At 38.6% G+C, this 21,774-nt stretch overlaps 2 protein-coding genes across 3 annotated transcripts; one reads left to right on the top strand and one right to left on the bottom strand.

Moving 5' to 3' along the window:
* Positions 1-1,397: 1,397 nt before the first annotated feature.
* On the bottom strand, positions 1,398-13,755 carry gabarapl2 (GABA(A) receptor-associated protein like 2). The gene is made up of 4 exons (XM_084364867.1): positions 13,555-13,755; positions 12,225-12,280; positions 9,051-9,223; positions 1,398-3,855 (listed from the first exon to the last, which is right to left on the bottom strand). Exons 1-4 carry the CDS (start codon positions 13,586-13,588, stop codon positions 3,741-3,743), a joined length of 378 nt encoding a protein of 125 aa, XP_084220993.1. The 5' UTR covers positions 13,589-13,755; the 3' UTR covers positions 1,398-3,740.
* Positions 13,756-16,352: 2,597 nt separating this feature from the next.
* On the top strand, positions 16,353-21,629 carry tmem231 (transmembrane protein 231). Of its 2 annotated transcripts, XM_084365454.1 has the most exons (8): positions 16,353-16,859; positions 17,028-17,194; positions 17,392-17,520; positions 17,683-17,826; positions 19,100-19,181; positions 19,287-19,392; positions 20,224-20,412; positions 21,374-21,629. In XM_084365454.1, the coding sequence occupies exons 1-7, from the start codon at positions 16,721-16,723 to the stop codon at positions 20,384-20,386; spliced, it is 930 nt and encodes a 309-aa protein (XP_084221580.1). In that variant the 5' UTR covers positions 16,353-16,720; the 3' UTR covers positions 20,387-20,412; positions 21,374-21,629. The 2 variants fall into 2 exon arrangements, with proteins under 2 accessions (XP_084221580.1, XP_084221579.1); XM_084365453.1 differs by having other exon boundaries at positions 16,357-16,859; positions 20,224-21,629.
* Positions 21,630-21,774: the final 145 nt, after the last annotated feature.

Here is a 21,774-nt window from a genome sequence, read left to right as displayed (position 1 = left end):
GCCTTAAATATATTCGATGGAGGTCAAGTATTGGACAACTAACAATTCTGATCTTATGAGGACTCTAGATGAAAAGCCAGTGGTTGGACAAAGTGAATACAGTTCATCTTTCGGTGAACATGAATCTTAAGTTTGATCAAATATTTGTTGAGATGTTGCACTCTGGATCAAAGTGGTGAACCGAGTAAAACTGACAATTAGTTGTGTGCTCACGTGTCAAAACTTGTAACTCAATAGCGCCTCCAATGCAGCACAGAGTACCTTTAATTGATGAAGTGAAAGAGTACTGACATATTAAAGCTGCTGTAAGAGTTACTTTCTTGTTGAATAAGTGTTAAATAGCCCGATATTCCAACAGTAATCACTGTTATAGAGTGTTTGGTCAGTAACCCATGTCTCTCCTCTCCCTGCAGTAAAAGAGGAAAGACATTTTCTAGTATCCCTGCCCACTTTAACCAATCAGGACAGAGAACTCCATAAAGAGACTGTCCTGTCTGCTCGTAAACACACAGAGAGCAGGATCCTGCTGTTCTGGTTCCTACACTGGCATTGGCAGAACAGGAAAAGCTACAAATTCTAGCTCTCCTGGCAACGTCTTGTACTACCAAACAGACCAAGTGGTGAAAACCACTTGGAAAAAAGGAAAAGGCAAAGAGAGCTGCCTCGAAAGAAAGAAAGGGAGTCCTGCCAGTGAGGATACATGGAGAGAAGGGAGGGGATTGCTAACTGCAAAACGGACAAGAAGTTAACTAAAACGATGAGGCTTACAGCAGCTTTAATTATATTATGTTTTACTAAAACAAAAAAACTCCTACGATTCATTTTACATTCATTTTTATTGGTCAGGTCTTCCAGCTACCTCACCGTTCAAATATCTAAAATGTCTTATAGATATATTTAACAATCATACAACACTGATGACATTAAACAATGCTGAATATCTTAGCATTCCATCAATATATTACACATCTACATAACATGTTTGAAAGCCTGAATTAGCTTTGTGGTGCACAAATATGAATACATGGGTCAATGGGTCAAGTAAGTAAAGGGTGGATATATCTTACTGTGAATCAGCACCAAAGACTACAGCTGAAACCAAATGTCAGCTTCAGAGTTGTCTGAGTGAAGAGAAGAAAGATAACAAGTGGTTCTCATTTTGAAACCTCTGTAGCCAGAGACGTGAGCAACTCTTTACTTGAAGTATCTGAGACGTGAATTACAGTTTGGTATATTCTGACCTTGGCCCATATAAAAACAAGGTTCATTATAAGCATGTTTAATATGTGTATGTAATAATAACAGTAATAACAATAACTTGCATTTGTATAATGCCTTTCAAAGTACCCAAGGTTGCTTAATTATTAACATGTGAAAGCACTCTAGCACACTAAAAGTAAACTTTCAGTGATTTTATTAACCAGCATTTCCACTGAGAGCCTTCTGTATACACATTGCTAAAACATGAACAAGATATAATGGTCAGGGACAGGGTCAAACACACTCATGACACACTCATTCCAAGAACATACTTGGTGATAGCGTGACCTGCTTTGTGTTTTTGCTGCAGGATGTGATTTCTTACTTTTTGCAGAGTGCTCTTCTTTTAAAATCACAAGCTTTCTGCTTATCAGGGTCGAAGACTTTTGCACAAAACCCAACATGACTCTTAGGTTCAGAGTTAGCAAGTAATATACAAAATGCTGTTTGTCAAGTGTTTGACACTTGCATTCAATGATTATAAGATGTTTCATATTATAAAACAACTTATGAAGTGGTTTTGGCTAAAATGTTAGCAACATTAGCAGTTGCCAACCGACATGTCCAGTGGATATGGAGTAACATTAAAATTCATTTGAAGTGGTGTTTCACCTGGTCTTTTTTGCTCTGTTTTGGTCTCCACCTGCTACTAAGAAACATTTCTCTCATTAGCAGCTAATTTCACCAGCTATCGGCTAACTGTCTGTCGTTTGTTGCTAAGGAAGTAGTGTAAAGTAGGTTTAGCAGAGCTTTTTCACTGAAAATGGCTGCCTGCCACGTCTGGGTTGATAACATTCAGGATTATGGATCAGCAAACCAAAACAATGAATTGAAAAAGAGCACCAAGAGCAGTTAGTGTTACATGGAGAGGTAAAATGGCAGTGCTAGATAAATGTAGCAGCTGTGGACTGATGATGATGATCAGATAGGATTTACAAATGAACTCATTGTCATGTAATCAATTGCTAACATAAAAGTCTTCATTAGTTCTACTTTAAATTTTGGATTCATTGTTCCCTTTAATCTGTTTTGTAGAACATGGTGACTAGGTGTCACAATCTTTTAATTAGAGACCATTATGTTATGCACTTAATTTATTCATTTTAGATCAATTTAAACAATGACATCACATTAGCTTCAATACAATTGAGCCTGACGTTAGAATTTTCATGTCTAAACCATTGTCAGCCAGGTCAGAAGATCTGCCAACAGAAGCTTTTATTAACTTTTTTCACAGTACATATTTGACCTGTCATAGCAGGAAAGCGCAGATTAAATTAATAACACAAACAATGACTCCATTCCTTTTAGAAACCAAGAACGGAAGTGAAATATAGTCATTATTAACATTGTTATTTGTTGTTTGAAAAGTCAATAAATGTTTATCTAATGGCATTCTGGGAAGTGTAAACCACTCCCTGATGTAGAGGGTAGACAGAGCAGGTTAAGGGAGACTGGGTAGTGCAACATTTTATCACTGAGTATCTCTTAGACAGAATGTCACAGATTGATCATGTACCGGTAAGAAACTGGGTGAGCTTGGTTGTAATTTCTGTTTGTTGCCCTGTGATGACAACGTAAAAATATCACAACATTCGACTCAATAAACTTCAAGTAAAGTGTTGGATATCTTTAGCAGTTCACAGAGGTTCATGGCTTGTTGTTGGCATTATGGGTCTGATTCGTGAGTGGTGCTGACATTTGTTCAGCCAACATAATGTGCAAATACATAATATCCAGGCTGGCAAGCACTCAGTAACATCCCATAAACTGGTGCAGGTCCCTGGCCCCTGAGCACCATCATGCACCATCTCAGTAGCATGAACTGCCTTCTTTCATATGCTTATGTCCGCTCTCATGGCGCTGAGTGGAATTGAAGTTAAATACTCAAGTTTTTTATACATGATATGAGTCATACAAATACATCCATAATGTGGTTAATGATTCTATTCACATGATTATAGGGTTTCTCTCTCACTTCATTAAAACACAAATATCAGTGACAACAAATCTGGACTGAAAGAAAATGTAGCATGATTGGGTAACGTGTGATGATTGTGTGTGTGTGTGTGTGTGTGTGTGTGTGTGTGTGTGTGTCAGAGCCTAAGTGAGATTTTTTTATTTTTTTATCTGACACTGGAAAATGAATTTATATCTGACGTGCCTATAATGTGTGGTGATGTTTGTTTTACGGCAGTGTTAAAGATATTTCTCTCCACAACTGACCTTTCAACAGTAAAAAGACCAACCATTAAGTCAAGTAGTTCTTGACACTAATGGTCATCTGAGACTGTCAAAAAAACAGTTTGATTGTGGTGTCGTTAATTTTCCACCCTAGATGTCTAATTTTTTAGTATCAAAAACTGACCATAAATGTCTGTGCCAAGTGTATGGTGCATTACTTGTGTAACATTGTACACCAGGAAATGTCAGTGTGTGTGTGCGTGTGTGTGTGTGTGTCACTAGTATTAAGTGAAGCATTAACCCCGTGCTGTATAAAAGGCCTTGTAACCAAAGGTGTTCTCTCCGCTGTAGGCCACGTAGAGAAAGCCGTCCTCGTCCTTCTCCTTGTCGTACAGCTGGCCCATAGTCAGACTGCAACACACAGCAGAAACCACATTAGATCAGACACAATGTCAAGCAGAATTGATTATATTTACATATGGGTTTGTGAAGATGCAAGCATCCAATAGTGGTTATTTTGTGCTGATCAACAGAATTTCTGTTTTCAGTCCTAAAACCTGCAGTGGATCCTCAGAACAAAACACATGCTGCAGGTACAAAGATGTTTGTAGTGTCCTTATTTCTGAAGAACATAACACATACATACACATATGCAGTGAAGAATTCATAGATCATGTTATTTCTTATTCCAAAGTCTCTCAAGGCATCATCCAACTTGCTAACTGAGTTGAACCCAACCAATAAATCAGCATGGCAGATATTATTTGAGGGTTTATGATTATCTAAGTGATACAGTACAGTCATAGTAAATGACTGCTCCTGCTGCTCACCTGCTGCTGACCAACGATGTCAATGTCAGCAGATAAGTTCAAGAATTGTAACAGAACTTACCATGAGTGTATGTATTGGTTCGGAAATGGCAAATAATATCAAGTATGATTGATATAATTTTGAAACAGTGTTGCCATTACATAGGCTGTCTAACAGAGAGCAAACTTTTTCATTTCTGTTGTCAATTTCAACTGTAACTGTAACATTTAAGGTGTTGTTTGACTTGCTACTCATTGCTCTCTCTAGCTATCTTTGGCTGTAGAAACTAGCTGCCATTAGCAACTAGCTCTGTTAGCAGTGGAGTTTTAGATTTTAGCTGATGGTGAGTCTGTCTGCATAGCAACCTCAGATGACAGAGGGAATCACCATGGTCAACTGGGCTCAGTCAACCGGCCTCCCAGTGAAGTGGCCAGATGGCAGACTGGGACTGAACACAGCCTCTGAGACCGACAGATGCCAGTTTGAAGACAGGGCGTAGAGTACAGAGGTGATTTACATAACGTCAACACTATTGCTTCGTCACACTCTGTTGATAATGTTAGTTCATTATTTTGAATGTTTTAAACAGAATAATCTGACCATGTCTTACAAATCGCCCTTTTAAAGATATATAGTTAAACATGGTGGTCTGACGTCTGTGCCGTGCTTCTTTTAGTTACTGTTGCTTTGCTACCATATTTGATAAAGCAATCTACCCAACAGTGACACTTCACCACCAGTCGGACTAACTGCTAGTTTTAGGTAAACTCAAAGTGTCATTTCCTTTGACCCCAGCGGTAAATGAGTCGGCCAACATGAGTGAAAGTGTTGTTATCAAAGCATCGAACATGCATTTTAGATCACTGAGAGGTAAAATAAGAAAATAGCTACCTGACGCAGGGGTTTTCTACCTGAAGTTGTTGAAAACAAACGCTGTGATTGGTTCTGTGGGTCAGCCACTAAATAACAGTATTAATTGTATGATTAATGTAAGTATAGAAATTCAAGTTTGCTAAACTCCTCCCTCAAACAGTCATAGTTAAATCATAGTGTTATCTGAGCCAAAAACTGGTCCTCATTCTAAAAGTAATTTCTTGTAACATTACAGATTAAACATTCTATTTGAAAATATGACCAATCAAGTATAAACCTTAATACCCTGGGGCTAGTGAGAAGGACACATGGGCACTAAGAGGGTAAAAGCTACAACTGAGAAGAAGTTCGAGAAAATTAAAGATATAATCTATGAATTTACCATTTGAGGAAAAATCAGACCGAAAAAAGATTAGGTACTGCAGCTTTTTAAAAGATCTGTATATGTTTGTCAAGGCATTGTTTAGTAAGGAGAAAAGTTGCACCCTGAAAGGAACAAAGAGGGAGATGGCGGTGCTGCATACAGATTAAGATAACGACAAGGATTTAGGATTACCACTATGTCCTGTGTTTCTGGCTTTCATTTAAAAGCATGTCTCCTCTCGCCCCTGTACTGCAGCAGTCCGAGAACTGACATCTCTTTACCAACTTAAAAGCCTGAAAGTTTATTTTTTTCTACATAAATTTAGCCTTTATTTTTAAGTTTGTGAGTAGGGTTTATACCTTAAATTTTCAAGTCCAAACTTTTCATATATATATATATATAAAAAGATAAATACACACACACCTTTTTCACCGATCACATTTTGAGTTGTCAAAGTAGAAAAATAAAAAAACAGGCGTAAATAAGGAAAACTAATGGCTGAATTCTCTGTCCTTGTCTCTACTGGGACACTTGAATGGAGCAGAGCCATAGTTCATGTTATTAGTGACAGCTGAGCCTTTCCTAATAGTCAAGATGTCTGCTGTGGAAAAGGGCTATTCCCAAGCCTTCTTTTATATTAATCTTTGTCCCAGATTTGAGGATGTCTTAGTCTTTAAGGTAGCTCACTGAACTTGCTTTTTGGATCCTGGGGCTTCAGGGGATTTAGACGAGCTGTATAAAGCCATGTCTCAGTTGTTTTTAAACTTTTTAAAACAAGTCCCCATCTACTTCAGTTGTTTCAGAGAATGCTGCAACACTGTCTTGCTGTGAAGCTCCAGAATTGTTTTGTAGACAGTAAAACTTCACCCAGCTTTCCACTGGCATGGGGGTGAGTAGATAATGACTGAATTTTCGTTTTTGGCCAAACTTATTCTTTAACATTTGTGCTTTCAGCCAGGAGGGAGTCAATAGATCCTCATGTTTAAATAGGGCACAGTATTTTGGAGTTTCTTTCCAGAGTCCCATAAAAATTGAACAATACACTTGTTAGACATGATCACATTCCTGTGTTACCACCTAGGGAGATGAATCATTAGAACAAGGAAGTGGTGGCGGTAGTATTCCCTTTTAGCTCCTACACATCCAGATTCCTCTGTTGACTCATGTATCTCTGCCCTGATCATCTTTAACCCTGCTGTATCCTATTCCAACACAATGGTCTCTAAAGGGGGCTCTAATAGGATGCTTTTCACAGGAGTGTGAGGTCAAGTGGTGGGGCATGACTTTTCACTCGAGGGAAAGTGAAGTAAAAACCCTAAAATATATCCTCATGGTCAGTAGCCTACTGTTTGCTGCTGGGGATAAGTGTCAACTGGCATTCATTTGACACTTATCCCCAGCAACCCTAACTAAGAAGTAGCAACTAAGGACTTAAAGTTGTCAACCTTAAGCCTTTTGATGACACGTGGTTAAAATGTTTGACAGCAGTTTAATATAACAGTGTCTCTTTTCACAACACAGCCAAACAAAGTCTTTGTTTTCATAAAGAAATCAGTCAAAAATAATTGCAACCCTCATGTGATTTAATGCAGTGGAGGGTTTTACATTCATTGCTATTTGTATTATTTTGAGGAAATTACTGTTGCATAATCTGTTTTATAAATAAAAAACAACTATTAATTTACTATTATTTAGGTACAAGCAAAAGTGCTGATGAAAAACAGAGAAAGTAAAGATTATAACTTTTAGGGAGTCTAATATGTCAAGGACTCAACGCTAGGCAAGTACAAAGCTGCAGTGTCTTCTATAGGTTTAAAGGTCGAAGTTCGACATATCTGACATCACAGCTGGATGTGGTCAGGTTTCGTTCATTAGCGTGGCACTGTAGTGCCATGCTAAGAATATATGAACGCCAAATTTACATTTTAGGTATTATCAACACAATAGCTGTGAGAAGCAGGTCAGATTCCTCAGATATACTGCATGTTTTTGGACAACACCAGCATGTCAATAGGTATGAGTGTGAAATGAATCAGATCAGTGTAAATTGAGAGCACAGGTGTGGCTTCATGGTCCTCAGAGGGAGATGGATTCCTCACACACGAAGAGGTCACATGTTCCTGCTTTTCAGTAACACAGATGTACAGATAAACACAAATACTACACACAGATAGGAAGGTCACACCTAAGCTTTCACTGCATTTTGATTTAAGGAGGCCAGGCCCTTAAAAAACAATACAATGTGGCTTAGAGCCAGATGATACTGGATATTTGAGGACAATGCAGATATCAATATTTAGAAGGTGAAAAAATGTTGATGGCATGACATGATAATATCATGATAATCATAAAATAAATAAATACAAGAGTAATAAACAGATAAAATTATAATATAGGCAAAAGCACTCATCCAATTCATCACGTAAACAAACATTCTTGATATGATTTTGATTTTGACATGTTTGTTTTCACCGAGATACTTACTAAGCATAATATTTTACAGACAAGCAGCTTGTCAGTGCTCTGCTGTAGACAAACTATGAGATAGTGACAGTGTTTCTAAATGATATAAAAGCTCCTCAGTTGAGCAGTAAATCTTTCCTTCATGAAGGTTCATATGTTTATATGTTCCTTTTTGATTTAGAGATGTTTATTCAACTGTATTATCATTTCAGAGGATGTAGCTGGTGGTGCTGTTGAATTAAATTGTGTTACACAGATGTGTTTCTAATATTTTGCCTATCATCATTGATATAAATGAGTTGGACAACATTTTAGAAATTTGGACTTAACAAACACTTGTGATATATGTTGATTTCTTCGAAAAATGTATTTTTAATTTCTGTATGATTTAAACATGCATTTACAGAGTGTGCTCAATTTATGTAGCTTGTTCATTTCATTTGGCGAGAGGATTTTCATTACTCAGAAGCTGAATACAGGACTAGAGCAGTGACTTGCTGCCATGTCAGAAAAGAACAACAGATCACTATCAGTGTTATCCTGTGGAAGGTTTAATGTTACAACTTTATAGACATTTTTTTTATGTTATAACAAGATATGTTCACGTTATTGCTACATGTCCCATTTTAAACAAAAACATTTTTAATATACTATTTATCTTCTTATAACGTGAAACACTTGATGTTAAAATGTGATAACATATTGTGGTAACATAAAACAGGTCATTTTATAACGTTATAATATAATGTGAAAATATCTTATAATAATGTGAAACATTTCTTGTTGTAACAAGATAAATAGCATATGGTTATAACAAAAAAGGTTTGATAATATGATGTTAATATTTTACTACTTTACTTACTTATTTTTCTTTTTGTGGCTGAAACATGCTTCCAGACAGATGTTTACACCATCCTAATTGATACTTGTTAATAAACGTGGATCAATACAAAGCAAGATGGCTTTAGTACTTTTTCAAACTAACCATTAAATCATTTCAATTCTGAGAACTGACCAGAATCACCATAAAGAAATGAGACCATCAGCAAAAAGCTCCACAGTCTATAACAGCTGCAGAATGAAGTGTTGCTCTCACCTGGATTGGGGAACAGTTTTGTCAACGAAGAGGAAGATGGCTTTCTCTGAAGGCAGCTGGATACGTTTCCTGATGATCCACATAAACTGGGCCACTGTGATGTCAGAGGGCACCAGGTACTTCCTCTTATCAATGTCCACTATCTGAGAGCCAGAAACCTTCTCCACAATCACCTGGAGCACACACATCAACAGAAGATTGAGCTTTTAACACTGTATGGTATGGCATTGGTTTCAATACTCAGTACACTAATATCTACAGCTGTTATTAGCTGCTCTTTGCAGTTCACTGCTCTAAAATAACTTTTACGGCTGTTTTTTGACATGGCAATATCAGTTTGTCTGACTCAGCTGACCCTGATAAAGTACAGCCAGACCTTGTGTCTGGAGTGAGTCCTGTCCATCTGGAACATGTCTGATGTTGGCTGCTCTAGCCCATAAAATTTCAGTTGCATATGTCATCAGTGTTATTGCTGAGTCTGACAAGCGAAGTCTAACACGTCCTATAATGGCCACTTCAGGAACCTTGTTTAAGTTCAGTCTTCATGTAATCTCAGGAATGTTTAAGCTGCGTTAATCAGTTTTTTTGGCAACATGGTGGTAAAAGTTCACTCCAACAAGACAATATTATGGCTTTACAAGTTGGTATGTCTAAGGTGCTTACAAATAGTTACCTATTTACACATCCAACACAGGAACATTCACTGCTAAACTACCATTTAGTATGCCACAAAAGATTAAGTATGTTCCATTACATAGTATACCAAATGCTGTGTGTCAAAAATACCAGGATGTCTGACTGCATCTGGTAGTCTTTTGTAGTATTCAAGCCAGAATGCTTTACTGGCTATTCTGACCCTTAGTTTGAGAAAAACAATTGTGGTGATGCCACAGTTGTACTGGTTCTACCATGACACTACTGTCCTCAGATGCTCCATAAGGATGGCTTTCTGTATCAGTTTTGAGCAACTACATGCGCAGGCTCCTGAACCTAAAACATAACCTCCACGGCAGAGGTAACAACTACGGGATTTGGAACGCAGCCATTATTGGTCATTTGGAGTCATCTCTCTGACCACTGAACAAATGAAAGTGCTTTCACTCTGCTTTTAGGTCTGTTTTTTCCATTTGGAACAAGCCCTGGGGGAAATTTTATCAGGGAAATGCCCCATTACGTTCACCAGCTATGTACTAACTTCGTCTGTCTGCCATATCAGATGCCTGCTGTGTCAGAAACATGGGTATGATGAAAGCACTGGGGCTAAAACAACACAGTAAAGTTCCGTAAATTCAAAACATTGTGGTGAAACAAGCTACACCACTTCATTAAAGTAAAGGAAACAGCAGGGTGATCATTTGCTGTGGATTAATCACAAGTGACCCCTTTCACGCGACAGTCATTTGATCCATTGTTGTCTGATTGTGTGTTCTTCCTGTTCCTCCCGGCAGTTATTTAACAGGTGCAGAATGGAAGAACTAGTTAAAGGGATTGAGTTTAACTGGCATTATCACCCACACAAAAGGCTATGGTATAGATTTCCTCAGATCTGGCTGTTTAACACCTTATGTTGTCCACAACATCACTTTGTATGCAACAATGATCTGAGGTGTCAGTCTTCAGCACTGCTATATCCCCCTCCTGCCAGTGTGGCAGAAGTTACCTCAGTGGCTTTTTCAGAGGTGTTCAGAGCCTGGGTGAGAAAAATATTTTAAAAAAACAGGGCTGGACCAGGTTTAGAGCCACAAATCAAATTCACAAATTCAATAAAGATTTTTGATATAATCAAACAGATAACATGAAAGGAGCAGATATGAGGTTTCCTATCAGAAGCTAATGGTGGTTTCTGACCGTAACTGAAAGATTGTGCTAGTTTACAAGCTTGTAGCTCACAAGCTCTTTTTAGTCAGCTTATTGTGCTGTAAATCAATGTTGCACATACAGTGTAATATCAAATGAATTATTTAGTCATGAACGTACACAGCACAATACAGGACAATAACTACTTATTACCTTTAAATAGAATGAAAAATGGAAAGTCAGTATTTAGCAATAGGGAGCAGCAGGAATGAGGTATTTTTGTAGGCTAACCTGGAAGTTAGCATTGGCCTGGTTACCTCTACAAAAAGCCTTTGGGATTTTTAAATGCATTTTGAATTATTGCAGAAAATAAGCTCTGTGGCAAACACAAGTTTGTGATACTTACCAGCAAGGTAGTCATCACAAACTAATGCCACTTTAATGATGTTTGAATTCTAGATGGAATCGCCAAAAGTAAAAAACTAACATGAGGCTATAAACGAACTATATCACAGTCGCGTGACTTCTGTCATGATTGGAAGCCTTGGTGTGGCTGTCGTGTTTTTTGTACTTTTGTGTTTTCAGAGGTGCTCTGCAGTGGCTGGGTGTGGCTTCCCTGATGGCTGGAGCGGCCTCCTCTCTCACACCTGCAGCGCAACTGATTATCAGCTCCTGGCTCACATACCTGCAGCTCATCCTATCATCAGCTCCGGCTTAAACACTCCGGTATGCTCTACACTCACTGCCGGATTGTTTTCAACTCCACATCGTGATAGATGGCTGACTTACTCGTATCTCTCTCCCTACTATATACAGTACATCTGTTCTTAGACTTGTGGAACCTTGAAGCTACTTGATGTGAAATTGCAAAAACAACACTGTGTTTAAGTGGTAAAATAAAGGTTTACAATTAGTCCAATACATTAGTAAAACCAAGGGGAGCAGAGCTGAAGGGACCACCACCTGCTGAGTTGTGACCCAATTATTCTTTCATTGGCATTGCTAACATGGGGTGGTTCAAAGTCATAGAATATCATGTTAAATTTACTAATAGGTCACTTTTCAGTACACAAAAAGGTATCCTCAGACATGCTCCATTGACAAAGCAGACATGGAGACACTCAGATCTATGAAAAGTCATGGAGAAGTGGGATTTTACGCAGAGGTCAAAGTTAAAACTCTGGTTCTCTTAATTCTATCCAAATCCTAATCCGTCTATCAAGTCATTACTACTCTCTCATTCTCTTCTTTCCTATCCAAAACTGCCATTCACTCTCCCAGCCACTACTCCTTATCTCTTGACTTTCTGACACTCACTCCATGTGTGCCCTTAACCCCCATCCCACTGCGGAAAAACAACACCTCCCCCTCACTCACCGGTACTCTGTCAGGATATTTGTTGCGTATTTTGGCTGACTCCACACATCGGTGCTCTGAAGGAGAGACAGGAAACAAACAGGAAGTCAGAGATTAAAGGGATGAGTAAGGCCTCTCGGGAATCTCCTCTCGTGCCTTACTGCCAAATACGGCCAAGCCTAGTCAGATATAGTGATCCATATGCAAGAGCAAGGACAGCGTAAACACTGGCAGCAGCCTGAACAGACAGAGGAGTGGATGTACAGGATGCAGTGTGATTATCACAGATCACACCAGGTCTTTATTAAGTTATACTAAACATGTCAGTACTTATCATTATCAAAGAGCAAGTGATAGTGCATCTATTTCTGCTGCACTTTGTGGGCAGGACCAGATGTAGCAGGCAGACACTGAACAGAGAGATGGGTGATAAGATGCGGTGGATCCATTTAGGCTCAACACGTTACGTGCCTTCATTAGCCCAGATAGGAGGCCTACTTTTGGAAACATCTCTACCAATGTGGCAGCAGTGTTTCTTTAAAAAGGACACTTGAGAGAGAATATGAACACAGAAGGTCAAAGATGCTGAGGAGCTTAACAACAGTAAAAAATATTTACCCTGGCAATCTGAGAGAACTTTGCACCGAACTCAATTCACAATTCTGGAAAATGAATGTTTCCCTAAAAATCTCAAAATGTTCATATCAGTGTCACATGTTCAAAGCCCTGGAACAAATACTGAGTAAACACTGATCAATTTGGCATTCATCTAATACACACTCACTAGTTATTTCAATCATACATCTTTACATTTTTTTCACTTGAAATTTTCGCTGTCTTGCCAGCAAACTATACCCTGGCGGATGGTAAACACTGAGTAGTTTGAAGCAATGCAAAAAGTTAATGTGCTGTTGAGAGAAAGTGCTTCTTGGTGGAGCAGGCTATTTAACTACTACACTAGAGCAATTTGTTACCGAGGGTTTTCCACCAGGTTCACTGTAAGCAAGGCAGCATTAAATGGTCAGACTCTTGGCATTTGGCGATGACATGTCTCCATGCAGAATACAGACGCGTCTCGAGGATACTGTGTATCAATAATGTGAGGTGGACCCGATTCTGACAGCGGTCATTTGACTTGCAGGAAGAACATGTTAGCATGCGTTGCAAGTCACGCAACGTTATCCATTATGGATTAACATCAGTCATTTGCGGGCTGCCGTGACGAACATGCACTCCTGCACCTATGTGGAATGATATGGCAGAAATCGACGCTGAGAGAGCAAAAACAGAAAGGAGGGTGCATGACATGACAAGAACATCTCTTGTTTCATAACAACCCAAACCCCTTTACCGAGGGAATGGTCCTCTTTAAACATCCATTTCATCTTTGCTGGCTCCCCGCACTGACGCGTGATGGTAGAGTCGAAAGGCGGGCTTCTAAATGTGCCGATAATGTCGGCGCAATGTCCAAAAATCCAGACGAATGCGATCAAAACAAAACGTCAACAATGTCTCTCTGCCCGAAGCCTCCAACTGTCCGTCTAGCTGTGAGGTGACGTCACTGTCTGACAGAGGGGTGGGGGTAACGATGCTGCCTTCAAGTGCTCTCGGAAAGAATCAGTCCAACATGAGTTGATCCCTCACGCACAATGCAGAGTGGCCCACATGCAGGGTACTGCCAAGAGACTTAATTTTCCTGGCAAGACAACAGTTGTGGATGCAGAATTAAACCATTTTATAAAATAATGAAGTATAATGTGCTTGTAAAGACATTAAATACATCATCAATTATCTACACATTTTACATTATTCTCGTATTCTCTCTGTTATTTTAAAGACACTTAAAAAAATAAAAAATACATTATTTTGGTTTGGTTGTTATTTTTTATTAACAAGAATTGTCTGATCTGGCCAGAGAGATTCATCTCCCCTGAACTATTTTCTTTCTGTATCACTGAATGAAAGAAAGAAGCGCACAGTGGCTACTCGTGGAGAGGAGGCTAACTAACATAGCCAGCTTTTTCCAGCTCAGTCAAGAAGGATGCGTCAATGTTTACATCCTGTGTTGTCCATGAGTGGATGCACACTTCCTTCTGTGCAGTGACACAGTTGGCAGGTGTAGTCCGGTAGAAAGGAAATAGTTCCTACATAAAACTGCTCACAACAAGGTCTGTGCATCATCCTGAGTAACTGAGTCATGATTTCTCAAAAAGAGACATTGCTGTTCAGTATTTCAGATGTATTTTATTGGCGCTTCAGGCACCACAAGCTGAGTGTCATCTAGTTTTATAATATTGGAGGGATGGCAGACATCTCTACATCTGATATCAGATATCAGTTTAAGTGTCTGGTTTAAACTGTGTATTAAGAGCGGGAGTTGTGAAAGTTGGGGAGCTTGTAATTTGTTACTTGACAGTGTAATTCTAACTTTAGCGTATATATGCAAAAGGTTCTTTCATCACATTTTGCATTCAATAAATATTTCCAATCAAAGAGTAGCCTTCCAGTATCTAAAGGATCTAAAGGTCTTCCGAAAGGGAACATTGAATTTTAATTTAAAGCAACATTATGTAGAAATTGGCATTTTATGCAATCTGGCGCCCATCACAGTTTCTAAGTGCAACGTCGTAAATACAAACCCCAGGTCTGTAGCACTTTCAGTAGGTGCTAACTCAAACAAAACTCATCACATCATATCAGCGTTATATCTCGAAAACGTGTATGTTGAAGTAAACATGTATGTAACACTGTGATCCTCCCCTCTCACTGAAGTTACATAGTGCAGAGACAAGTGATGAGGGGGCAGATTGGCTGAGACAGAGACACCATTCAGCCTATCAGAAGACACTGTGCAATCAAAATACTTTAATTCAGTCAATTTAATTTTTAGATTTTGTTTAATGTGATTCTAAATAGCATATATTGTTGTTCAAAGACAAATCTATTATTGTATTACAATTAGGTACTGTTATTTACTGTCATGATATTTAAAAAAGTGTTATCAGGCTTCCAAAAAAAGAGGTTTGGTAGTTCATTGCAAAATTAGTGCAAAATGTAAACCATACTTTGGTGTTTCATTTTTAATTTTTTATCTCTTTTACCTTTGTTTCAGGTGTCATTAAACTCTTCTTTTTTATTTTTACAAAATGAACTTAAAATACTTAAATGTTTGTATGTTAAATCACAAGCTGGCAAATATTTTGCAGTGTTTAATGACGCACACATTTCCCCCGTTTGCGGGACTAATAAAGGAATTCTGATTATTAATATTATGCTGATTAGTGAAGTAGCATTGCTTTCAGTTCGATGAACAGCCACAGAAAGTGCATCAGCTGCAGGTCTATCATCACCGTCTCTTCATGTTACTGAAGATGTCAGACGCGCTGAGCTCAAGAAGTGGATAGGCTACTAAATGTTACCTCAAACAGTCATTTGCAGCAGTTTACACTGAAAGGAAATATGCCACACTAACATCAAGTTGTCTATGTTATTGTGTAACAATTATTCCATATACACAATTTTAAGAGGGTGTTTTTTTCATAAGTAATAACTTTTAAAATATGTTCACTTGCAGCATTTTGATCAGTTTCATTCTTAACGAACATGATTGATGCAAATAATTCTTCAACAGCAGAAACATTTCCATGTCATTTGAGTTGTTCTTATATGGCTACATCTATGTTGCAACAATGGGCTAGCAAATAAAATGATTGTAGTAATGTCTTATTTGGTGCAGTCTTTAATGATAAGCCAGTACTGATGTAGTAGCGTACATTTAGGCAAGACAGTGGATGTATTAAGGGGAAGGGGGCCCGCTGAGGCTTCATATATTGATAGGTTAGGGGCCCAGATTTTTGGTGCCACGCCACTGCTTCCACTTGGTGAAAGAACTCAAAGTGTCAACACAACGTTAGCAAAATGGCTACAAAGCATCGATTTAGGTCATTTAGGAGCGTTTAATGAGCTATGCGTAGTTTGTTTGTGTCTGCTGGTTGTTTGTTCATGAATCACTCCAAACATTTAACACCGCAGAATGTAGATAGGTGGATATAATGATGTGACTGCAGGGCCAGCAGCGGTGCCAGCAGTGTGGACAGCCTTTATGTCGACATTACAGGAGGTCTTCCTGTCCTCGCGCTGCACCGGTCTGGTCTGAACGGGGCGTGAACGCTGTCCCTGGCAGCCATGGTAACCGTGAGACGCTAAGCTAAGCTCGGACATGGCGCGGTGCATGGTACTGGACTAGCTAGGGGCTAAAGTAAACAGCACGTCAATACGCTACGTAACGTTTCGCTAAAAAATACGCTGTAAAATGCGAGTTCGTGTCGGAAGCTGTTAGATGGATGTTACTTAACGTGGGTTAATCCATGTTTGCTCAGTTTTTCGTGGACTGTGAGCGCTGGTCCTGGTAGTAGTGTGATCTACTTATTTAGCATTTATGCTAGCTTGAACATTAGCTAGCCGGTTGCCTTGATACACAACACTGGCGGTTACGGACGCAGTTAATATCTCTCCCTATGGCTTTCTATGAGGTGTATTCTCATCCGGCTTTGATTCGGTACAAAACGAGTGTTTGCACGAAAGCCACTTTGTTTCTGGTCATTGTTCTGTGCCTTACCTACATCCCACCTCTGCTGGTCGCTTACAGGAGCCAAGGTACACTACTGTAATGTGTAACTCTTGTGATTGCTGCTTCTGTCCTTATTGCTACATGAGGAACTTTACATATAAGTTATACTATGAAGTTTAAATACGCCCCAATGTAAATGGTTTTTTAAACAAGTAGACAGTCTTGCTCGCTGGTTAAAGCCATGTCATTTTTAGGTTTCTGGATAAAAAGAAGCACTTATGAGGAACAACCGGTGGTGAGGTTTCAGTACCAGACTCTGCTGGTGGTAGCGACCAGTACTCGGGGAGACTACGTCGCCTGGAGCACCTTTCCTCATCTAAACAACATGCTCGGAGCCAATCTCCGGATCCCTGCTGTCTTTGTAAGACATTCACCACTGTCCCCTCACATGAGCACCACTAATGCCTAAGTGGGTTTCCCTGTATCTACATGATCATCGCCTTTAGATCTTGCTATTTTTGACTGTGTTAAAACACAGAGTCAAAAATACAATCCCAGTTGTAACAGTGATTTGTCATTTTGATTAATGGTACCATGGATTTGAAAACCACTCCACAGGTGAGAGAAGAGGACCAGAACCAGGACGGGAAGTTGGACCTCTTGCTCTTCAACCTACAGCTACCTCTAAAACCTGGAGAGCAAGTGTACAGTGTCCAACTGCTGATCACCTTCAGCTACCAGCTCTTTGTATGTATTACCTACCGTCCACCCACTGTGTATACATTAGATGTGGATGTCAGTCTTTACTCACCCCAAAGTAAAACAAATCATGCAATAACTTGTATTCTTTGTCAATATTCATTACATTTAAATGAATATATTTTTCATTCTTTCTTTATGTTCTGCCAGCGGATGTCCACAGTGGTGATGCAGAGCCTGGCCTATGTGCAGCACTCTTCCTCTGTCCCTGGAGCTAGGCTGTTCATCAGTGGAGACCTGAGGCTGCAGCAGAGGACACCCCTGCCTCACCGAGGACTGTACAACATTTACAATGTGAGAGGACTTCGACTTTCTCTCTTTCTCTCTATACACCTGCTCTGTTTCTCCCTTTGCACAAACACAAAGAAAGGTAGGAAGGTGAAGCTGGTGTGGTGGTGGCCAGTAAACAATTACTTTTGCTTATGTAGGTCATATAGAGGCATCAGGGTTAACTGAAGACTGTTTCACAGGCAGTTAAAAGTTCCTTGTAGTATGTTTAAACTTTAAAATATCTGGCCTCCATTACATGCATATCATTTTCACGTGTTTGAAAAGTTTGAGGGATCATTGCAAAAATTATGTGTTTATGCATTTATTCTGTGTATACAAGAATATCGGCCAATATTCTTATATGCACAGACACTTCCCAGCATCAGCATGAATAATCAGTTATTGTTCATTCTTGATTTTTTGTTAGTTTTAGTCTGTCCACTGCAGAGCATAGGAATCATGCAGAACATTCATTCACTGACTCATTCACTAAAATCCTGTTCACTGTCTGGGTTTACCTTGAGAGGAGACGCTGTAACAGTGGATAATGTACTGATATTTCTATGGAGAATATTTAGAGGAGGATTAGTGGGTTGGCTCTCAACAGCAGTCCTGCAACTGACCTGTTCGTTGTGATGGCAACACAAAGGATAGCCAAGTGAAAGTAATGGTAATGTTACATGACAGTTACATTAGCTTGCTTTTTTCATAGTACCTATTCATAGTTTGTCCCAGCTGTTTCTTGTCTAACTCTTAGTGGACTGTAGACAATTTAGTTCATAAATAAAAAACACCAAATAACATTACTTACAGAGACGGAATGTTACTGAATGCAAAATACTTCTTGTTAGAGCTAGTGCAACAGCTCAAGCGACTAAATGAGCTTCTCAAGAAGATATATGTCAAGATACTGAAGCTTGGCTACTGTTTGTGATGCTGCAGGTGCCTGCGGGTCATTGAATAAGACTTTGAATTTGTAGTGCATAATGTATTGATAATAATTTTGATATTTTAAAAAAAATAATATTGATATTACATGTAATAATACACAGCAATAATACAATAATAATAAATCCAGTGCCTCTGAAATCATCTCTGTTTCTGTCACTTTCGCAGTGCCATAGTCAGGGCATGTACCTTAATGTTTGTTACCACATGCTATAAAATGAAAAAGATCACAGTACAAATATTTGATTACAGTAGACTACTACATGCTGACTAACGTGCTGACACAAGCAGAAGATCTTCATTTGTTAAGGTACTGTTCTGTTTGTCTTTTTTCTCTATTAATGCCAAGGTGTCAGTGATCAATGGCTCCAGCCCCTTTGCGAGCGCGTATGACCTTGACAACATAATAAGGAGCTACCAGGAGAGAAACTGTAAGTTCACAAAGGCTCTTATTTTGTTTGCTTGCTTTTATTAGGACTGAATATACTGTGTAACTAAACCAGCTGGAGCTGAACCAAAAAATTTTCCTCCCACAGTGACCACAGTATTGTCCTGTCCCATGCCAGTCTGGACTGTGGGACGAGCTGCTGGGTCTCCCTTTCAGCTCAACGCTGAGATCCGTTATCCTATGGAAATCATTACATATCCTTTCGTAAATGCAGGAAACAGTGTGTGTGTGTGTGTGTGTGTGTGTGTGTGTGTGTGTGCGCGCGCACATGTGCGTGTGTGTGGTTTTATTTAACCCCCAATTTATTTTTTTACTTTATAAGCACTATATGAACATTTGATAAATTACTTATAACACACTTTTAATCAATGTATATAGATACAAAATATAGGTTAAAATAACCACAGTGAATATCTATCAAAATATGATTTGAGCTATATTCTATCTATCTAGCTATCTAGCTATCTAGCTTCTTGAATCCTTGCCTTACTGAAATGCATGAGCTTGTCAGTTGATATCTGTTGATAATTAACTTCAAATTTAAATCAAACTAATTAAAAAAGTAAACAACTGAATACATTGATATATGATTAAATGAACAGTGATATGGGATGCTTTAATTGTGGACAAATCATGATATTGCGTTAATTTAATTCCAAAAACAATACTCATGTGCTTTATCAACTGCAATATCTCTCTGCTGCTCTTTATAGTATATGACACATGTATACTGTCGAGTAGAGTCCGGTCATTTTGACATGGTACAGCACCTAGCTCCAGACATTTGTTAATTAATGAAAAAATCCATCCAGATGCAGGGTAGAGTGGTCAAGATTTTCTAAATATATATAGTTTGTTTTCCAGATAATATACAGTATCCATATTTTTTACACTTTCGTCAGTGTCTTTTTAATTTAATATTTAAACAAATTTGACTACATCTAAATACAGTTGTAAAAAAACAACGTTTTCGAGTGATTTTATGAAGTTTTTGTCATCATTTCTACCTTAACGACTCCATCCACCTATCGCCCTGGCTTCTGGGAAACTATCAAATTTGCCTGGATTCAATATGTCAGTGTCCTCCTCATCTTCCTCTGGGTGTTTGAGCGCATACAGAGATTTGTTTTCCAGAACCAGGTTCTAACCACCGTACCCATACCAGTGGGAAAACCTCACCTCTCATGATGCAGTGGCAGTGCTTTAACCGTCAGGTATACAGGAACCACCAGGTTTCCTTTTTTCAGAGACAATATTTCACATCTCATAATTACTCACCAACACTGATACTCTTTGACTGAAATCTAATTAAAGCAGCATTATATAGAAATTGGCATGTTGTGCACATTGGCACCCCCTGAGTGCAGCACCAGTTACAATTACAAATGCCCGGTCTGTGACAATTTGTCAGACATGATGTAGATGCTAACTACAAACAAAACTCATTACAACAATGTTATGTCTTGAAAGATTGGATCTTGAAGTAAACATGTATGTAATGCTGTGAGAGGGTAGGATCACTGAGGTTACACAGTGCAGAAACAAGTGATGAAGGGCAGAGTCGCTGAGACAGACATTCATCCTGTCAGAAGACACTGTACCGTCAAAATGATTTTGAATCTGTTATTTTGCCCGGTCTGTGACAATTTGTCAGACATGATGTAGATGCTAACTACAAACAAAACTCATTACAACAATGTTATGTCTTGAAAGATTGGATCTTGAAGTAAACATGTATGTAATGCTGTGAGAGGGTAGGATCACTGAGGTTACACAGTGCAGAAACAAGTGATGAAGGGCAGAGTCGCTGAGACAGACATTCATCCTGTCAGAAGACACTGTACCGTCAAAATGATTTTGAATCTGTTATTTTGAAGTAAAAAAGTTACATAATGTTGCTTTAAAATGTAATCAAACATATGCATCTCTGGCAGCTTTAAAACTAAATATAGAGGAACTAAGTGGTTGTGGCTGTTTTATGCTACTGTTGAAAATAAGTAGTAGTAGCAGTGACTTGTTAAACTTTATAATATAATATTTTTGATAACTAACTGTTATCTCTTGAATATTTGTCTGGTTTTCCGTCATCACAGCAAATTGACCGATGAGCCTCCCATAACTGCCTTTAATTCATACAGATATGCTGAGAGACACACTAATTCATTTATATTTCAGCGCTTTCCTAGACAAGTTTCCATGCAGTCCCTCCTCAACAGGAGCTACGTTCTCTCTTTCCCTGGAAAATACATTCCTTCCTTTACTGCAGTTTGAAGCAACCGAAATGTATAGAAATTACAAATAGGTTTTCTATATTTTTACTGTGTATTTTTATGACAGTTTATAACAGAAATTAAAGACATTTGTTGATGTGCTTGTACATTTTTGTATTGTACAACTTTAGGTGATGATAATAAAGAATTTGTACATTTTGTGTCGTCTACCCATGATGCTTTCATTTACTTAAAATATTCTCTTGTAACTAACAGCAGTGAAACTTATCTGACTACTCTCATGTAATAATGATGCTATTATAACATGTCAGCACTACCTTGAAATTTGCTGTCAATTACGTTCTA

The sequence above is a fragment of the Pagrus pagrus genome (genome assembly GCF_965226575.1).
Source record: "Pagrus pagrus genome assembly, chromosome: 10".
In the NCBI taxonomy this organism is placed as follows: Eukaryota; Metazoa; Chordata; class Actinopteri; order Spariformes; family Sparidae; genus Pagrus; species Pagrus pagrus.
The sequence above is the reverse complement of the archived record's forward strand: the minus strand, read 5'-3'. Positions and strand labels throughout refer to the sequence as shown.

What these genes read in the sequence shown, in the direction of transcription:
- gabarapl2 (XM_084364867.1), bottom strand. Translation starts at nt 13,588, where the DNA reads ATGAAATGGATGTTTAAAGAGGACCATTCCCTCG. An exon ending in AATATCCTGACAGAGTACCG is followed by an intron (nt 9,224 to 12,224) that starts GTGAGTGAGGGG and finishes TGTGTGCTCCAG; the next exon opens with GTGATTGTGGAGAAGGTTTC. An exon ending in AAAACTGTTCCCCAATCCAG is followed by an intron (nt 3,856 to 9,050) that starts GTGAGAGCAACA and finishes TGTGTGTTGCAG; the next exon opens with TCTGACTATGGGCCAGCTGT.
- tmem231 (XM_084365454.1), top strand. Translation starts at nt 16,721, where the DNA reads ATGGCTTTCTATGAGGTGTATTCTCATCCGGCTTTGATTCGGTACAAA. An exon ending in CCTTCAGCTACCAGCTCTTT is followed by an intron (nt 17,521 to 17,682) that starts GTATGTATTACC and finishes ATGTTCTGCCAG; the next exon opens with CGGATGTCCACAGTGGTGAT. An exon ending in GACTGTACAACATTTACAAT is followed by an intron (nt 17,827 to 19,099) that starts GTGAGAGGACTT and finishes ATTAATGCCAAG; the next exon opens with GTGTCAGTGATCAATGGCTC.